Raw genomic sequence first — 6,426 nt, 5'->3', positions numbered from 1 at the left:
TTGCTTTTGTTTAATTTCATTCAAAAAATTGTTGCATATTTTTCAAGACTTGGTTAATAAAAGTATATCAGTAAAAAAACGTTATTAAATGTATAAAATAAACTATATATTTGAAATAAACAATAAAAAGAAACTTAAATAATTGGAATGGAATTAGTACAAACTTTCTTATCTCAGCTTTAGCTATTATAACATATTTGCCGATAATATTCTATCATTTCAATAAACAAATTATTAACATATTTGATTATAATATTCTATTATTTCTATAAACTAATTATTAACATATTTAATTATATTATTCTATTTTTTCTCGAATTCATAACATGCTATCCTATAATTACATAATAAATACGTACGTAATTCATTATATATACATTATTCTGCTGGATTGCAATTGATGGTGTGCTTGATTCATGCAAGCTCGTTGGTCAACTACTGTATTCCATCCCAAAAAAAGTGCATATATCTATGAAAATATTGTCCATCGTTTTCCTTTTCAACTAGTATTGTCGAAATCGAAAATATGAATTTCTTCTTTACGATTTTGTTCATTTATATTACTATATTGACTTGTAGTAAGTTATATTTGTTCTGTTGTTGTCGCGGTTTTACTTTTTTCCAATATGATCTGATGTGATATCGACATGATGTTGAAGAATATACTGAAATATTATCAATACTACAAATAAAAAAGACTAAATTTTCACAATTTGAAAGACATGACAAAAAATGATATTTGATGAAATAAATTAGAAAAATAGCCAACAAACAAACCTATATATATATATATATATAAATATATATATATATATATATATATATATATATATATATATATATATATATATATATATATATATATATATAACCAAAATCACCACCTACAAAAAATAATATTATCCCAAGACATTACCATTTATTTTATTACTGAATAATTCGGCATGTGTATCTCTTCCTTGGAGTTTACTTTCATATATTATTTAATTAATATTTACGAAATTAAAGGCGAGGAATGACATCATAATACGATTTACAGAGCTAAATTTCAACAACTAGGCTATTTAAAAGATGGTCGGCCTTTTCATGATATAAACCATTGACTTCTTTAGGCACGGAAATTTATGTTTGAAATAATAAATTCTAACGTGGTTATTAAATATCTTACGGACTAAGATTTTAAAATTTATTTTTTAATAATTTTTTAAATTAATCAATTCGAATTAATATCAAATTAATTTAAATTATTCAAAATTAATATATACTTTAAAAAAAAAGTGTCCGGATAGCCACATATGTGGCTCCGCAATGTTAACCTCATGAACTTGGGACTTGACAAGAATATGTTTATCGTGAGATGATTTCGTTCGTTAGACGAGTTAATTTTGTCTACATTTATAATAAAAAAGTAATACTTTTTATATAAAAAAAATATTGATGACCAAAATAGAATATCTGTCTTACAAAATTAACTCGTGTATACATCTCACATGAGTTTTTTATGGTTGGATTAAACAAGTGATACACAAAAATGAGTGTTTGCAAACTCAAAAAAATAAAATAAAATAAAATCAGCAATCACTTTTATGTGTTTTTAACCCAAAATTTTGCGTGTTACCTTCTATTTAATTTTAGTAAAATTCAAAGTTGGTCACATGGTAATTTTGATTCATAAGAAAATAGTTATGTATTTTGGTAAATAGATAAAAAAAATCTCTTTAGATACATACTATTACCCCCATAATTTTGAAGGGAGAGATGTGTATTACCTGATTAAGTGTATTTTTTTTATATTTTATTAAAAACTCGTATTAGAATTACTTATTGTGACTTAACATACACAATTTTATTCGTCCTTGATTTGTCCATTAATTTCTCACCACTCCAAATTAATTCTTTAAGAAATCAAAATACAACTCTAATCTATCCACCACATAGGTTTATCTATACATTGAGTCAGTTTTTAAAAGGAAAAGTGTTTTTTTATTATATTCTCCAATTTTAGTTTTTGGTCTATCGTCAACTTTTTTAATTTTCGATTATTTTAGTCTAACTATTGACGTGACATATGACAAGTCATATTTTTTATATCACTTCATCGTTTTTCAATTTCATATCAGTATTTTCCAATATCACATTAGTTATCGGATAATAATAACTGAAAAATAGAAATTAATATATACAAATAAAATTTTAAAAACTTAGCAGACTAATTTTATTCCCATTTTTAAATTACTTGTACTTGCTACATTAAATTTGAGATAAGGGGAAGGTGCCTGGTAATTTCTCACATTTCAAGTCAATGCATGTCAGATACTCGTGTATCTTGCAAGAGGCCAAAGTCTCTGTTATCTATAGGAAATAGATGACTTATTTATTTGCGTGCATAGGTTTTCTCAATCCCAAAAATTCAAGAAATTAACATAAAATAGACAGAAGACGAACATTAATTAATAACATGAAAATGAACAAAAAATATTCATCCAAAAGTTTATTTAACCCGAACATGTAATCCAACGTCGTTAATCATACAAGGATTTCTACACCTCCTATGATTCCTCGCATATATAAACAGAATTGCATGACCAAATTGTAAAGAAACACAAGAACTTGCTAATAGGAATCACATATATCACGACGCCAAGTTAAAGAACATAGAAAAGTGTGAAATTCTCTGGATCATGACTTTTGTTCGGATGCCTTCGACTTTCTCTTCTCCATGAAAAAGAACCCGAACAACGACAGAATCGAGAAAACAGAGAAGCAGATCGCAGATATATCGAGCGACACATGTCGCCCGCTTATCGCCTGGATCTGGAACAAGTTCGTGTTCTTGTTGGAATCCGTGCTCTGCCCGAATGCCACCTTCAACTGCGCGGAGTTTTCGGCGTATGCGCGAACGAAGTACGTCGCGGTGGGGACATCTCTCTCCACTTTCCATGTGAAGGTATTGCCGGAAGGCTTATACGGTTGGGATACAATATCGCGTAGGCAGGTCTTGTCTTTCTTCAAATCGTCAACCGTCTTCCTCCACCCGCGATCCTTTTGGCTCACCGGAGCGTAGCAGATCTTGACGACCACCGTCTTGTAGTCTGAATCGGTGCCTGATGGGACGGTAGTGTTGAGTGACCATGTCACGGTGATCGAATCTTGCCCGGCTTTAAGAACTGCACAGTTAAATTTCATAAAATATAAAAACATTCTTGGATCATGTAACTACTTTTTTTGTGCATAATATCGATTGATCATCGGATAAAAAACAGGTGCATGGACCGCGGAGATCGACTTACCTTGTCCGGCCGTTTGCGGTGACGTGGTGACTACGAGAGTCTTCTGGCTCTGGAGAGAAGAGAAGGTGACACCATAGCAAGTAGCTACCCAGCAAGAAAACAGAATCGATGCCAAAAGAAAAATAGGATTCTCCATTTGATTGGATGCTTTTAGAACTGAAGAACCTCCAAGAAATTCGGGGAAAAAGATCTATGAGAAGTTGAAAAGATGTGCGATCCCACTGGATATCTGGTTTTTGGAGATGAGACAATTGCTAGAATCTTGATTCCTTTATATAAAGGGCATAGACAAGACCTTTTCCATTCATTACAATTACAACCTTTTAAAAGAACCAAAGGGTTTTTTTTTTTTTTTTTTTTTTTAAAAAAAATTATACATTTTAAGCACCAAAAAGTCAAACATGACCAACTGGCAAAATTTTCCCATTTGATTATGGTGACTAGTAGGAGTTATTACATATAAAAAAGAGAAGATATATGGTTGAAAATTCTCGTGTTCCTATTATTTTTATGGAAGGGAAGTGTCCCCAAAGTATATTCAAGGGATGTGATTGCCTCTAGTTTTGTAGTTGACTTTAGTTTTCGTATGCATGAATGAATCATGGTGGTATATTTTCAGGATGGTTCAAGAATCGGGGGGAGATTCTTTTTTAATTTTCAAATTGATACCATCTTCGTCGTAAACGAAAAAAATAATTGCGTCAAAGTATCGCTTGGTCCCTCGAATTTTCAAAAGGGGTCGACTCATAAGTAACATAAAAGGTTACTAGTTATTGGAATGTCATTTTCTTTCACATTTATACAAGGAATGTGAATTGAATTCTAACATTAATTTTTTTTAGCTAAAGTAGAAAACCTTAAAAATACGAGTATGTCTAACGAATCTTTACATGTGATACGAGTCAACCCTATCGATATTCACAATAAAAAGTAATATTTTTAACATAAAAAGTAACATTTTTTCATGTATGACTCAAATAAGAGACTCGCATCACAAAATATGATACGTGAGACCGTCTCACACAAGTTTTTGTTTAAAAATATTAATAAGTTAAAATATGTCCATATTTTTGTTAAAACCAAACACAATTAACTCTTACGTTAAATGGAGTTTTTAGCCTGATTTATAAAATTACGGGGTTTAAAATGAAATTAATTTTACACATAAAGCTAATGTAATTTTATTAATTTTCCCCATATTTTATATATCTATTACTATTATTAATGCTCAAGGGCCAAGGCCTTAGACTGACATCGTGTATCCGTTTGGTATCGCCTCTCACCAAATTGTAGTTGGTCTCTAGTCAAATTGTAATATGACTTTGTATCAATTTTTCCAATTATGATATTACCTTTATTTTAATATAAATCAAATTATTTAGCAAAATTGATTAATTTTTAATTTTTTTCCACAAAATAAAGACTATATAAACACGTAATGGTTATGCCAATATGCCGAAACATTAGAACATAATTCAAGCTGCAACATACACTTTGCGCCGTGAGTTTTCAGGCCAGTCCCAGTAGAATTCGGGTCACAAACTATAAAACTAAATTATTTAAAAGAATTAAATTGTTATATATGGTAGTCAACAATTTGAATAAATGAGAATGGAACACATGAACAGTAAGCTGTCTTATTTAGCCAAAAGGTACATGAGAAATGGCGGGTCGATGATTCCAATCGAGGTTTACCCCTCATAAATAAAAAATTCATCTTCGAAAATTTATCACATTTTCTCATGAAAGATTGTCGTTTGCTGTCAAATTTTAATTTCAGTCATGTATCTTTAGTTTTTTGTGCAATTGTAGTTATTTTACAACGAGAGTTCAGACGTGACTCTACATTCATTCTTGTCACATCATAATCTAGACTTAAACCACAAAGAAAGCCAATATATCTGCCTAAAATTAAAATTTAACAATATAGAATATCAAAATCGCAAATAGAGAAATATACATATAGTTTTCCACATTTTTTCAGACAAAACCTTTTAACATATTTTTCACGAAAATTGTTGGATTAAATGTATTGGGTTGTGAGGTTATGGACTTTCAATGTAAGTGAATGTAAAATTGAAAAGTGAGTTTGTCCACATCGGAAAAATAAAGTGGTATAGATGAGTTTATATTGTATTGTAATTTATGGAAGTATAACAATGATTGATCAAGAGGCTTTCTCTTGCGCACGCCGGCGTAGGTGGGCCCAAAATATGGGCCCAATTTGAATTAGAAAAGGCTTGATTTGTTGTAAGCGTATGAGCGCGACTTAGGTGCGTCGAATGTTGGACCGATCCAGCCAAAATTGGCTAGTTGGTGCTTCGTCTGGAAACCTTTGGCCTTTCGTATGGCTGCTATCGACATGTATAAATAGGGGATGTGCCAAAGCCAGAAAATACACCGAAATCTACTTTCTCCTACGTCCCTGCATTCTGCCCCTGCCCGCTTGCAGCTCTTCTACTCTTCTGCTCCTGCTTCGTCCATCGATAAAGTCCAGGTACTGTTTCGTTTGTCAGTGTAGTGATTGGTGGAACATCACTGCGGGTCTGTCCGTTGTATCATGTGAAACAGACGTCCGTTGAAACCTCGAAACACATACCGGAGATGACAAATCTATTTTAAGGAAACTGTACATGCTACATACTTCGGTTTGGTTTAGCTTTCTTTACACAATAATCATGCTGTAAACTTATTTCGGCTACTGCTTTGTCTTCACAAGTTTGTTTCTAAGCTACTGTTATTAATATTTTTGCTAACAAAAAACACAAGTAAAATATTTATTTATTCGTACTATATCATTTATGAAATTATTGATTATAAGTAGATGTCGATATGAGAGTTTATTAGTCAAAATTTGAACGATGATCTTGTAGATGAAGCTTTCGGTTCTCATTAATAATTTTTTTAGGCTATATTGCTCTCAAGACTTTTGTGGTAACCTACCATAAAGCTAAAGGAGATGTCCCAATTCTACACTCTTATTACGTAGTTTAAATTAAATTGCAAAAATGTCAATTACTAGCGATGCATAGAACTAGCTAGCCGGACAAAGATTATCCAAATCATCATTGGAATGAAAGTACAAGTAAAAATCAATCCGATCTATTTCCTCGAGTTTTTATCTTGGTTTTCAAAC

At 31.3% G+C, this 6,426-nt stretch overlaps 1 protein-coding gene across 1 annotated transcript; it reads right to left on the bottom strand.

The window, feature by feature from the left end:
• Positions 1-2,465: 2,465 nt before the first annotated feature.
• Positions 2,466-3,587, bottom strand: LOC140836082 (high-affinity nitrate transporter 3.1-like). The gene is made up of 2 exons (XM_073201494.1): positions 3,291-3,587; positions 2,466-3,167 (listed from the first exon to the last, which is right to left on the bottom strand). Exons 1-2 carry the CDS (start codon positions 3,424-3,426, stop codon positions 2,680-2,682), a joined length of 624 nt encoding a protein of 207 aa, XP_073057595.1. The 5' UTR covers positions 3,427-3,587; the 3' UTR covers positions 2,466-2,679.
• Between the last annotated feature and the right edge of the window lie 2,839 nt (positions 3,588-6,426).

This window comes from Primulina eburnea, chromosome 7 (genome assembly GCF_022965805.1).
Source record: "Primulina eburnea isolate SZY01 chromosome 7, ASM2296580v1, whole genome shotgun sequence".
Classification (NCBI taxonomy): Eukaryota; Viridiplantae; Streptophyta; class Magnoliopsida; order Lamiales; family Gesneriaceae; genus Primulina; species Primulina eburnea.
The sequence above is the reverse complement of the archived record's forward strand: the minus strand, read 5'-3'. Positions and strand labels throughout refer to the sequence as shown.

Excerpts from the sequence above, each read along its gene's own strand:
- LOC140836082 (XM_073201494.1), bottom strand. The coding sequence starts at position 3,426 with ATGGAGAATCCTATTTTTCTTTTGGCATCGATTCTGTTTTCTTGCTGG. Across the intron at positions 3,168-3,290 it reads ACCGCAAACGGCCGGACAAG|TTCTTAAAGCCGGGCAAGAT; the intron begins GTAAGTCGATCT and ends TTAACTGTGCAG.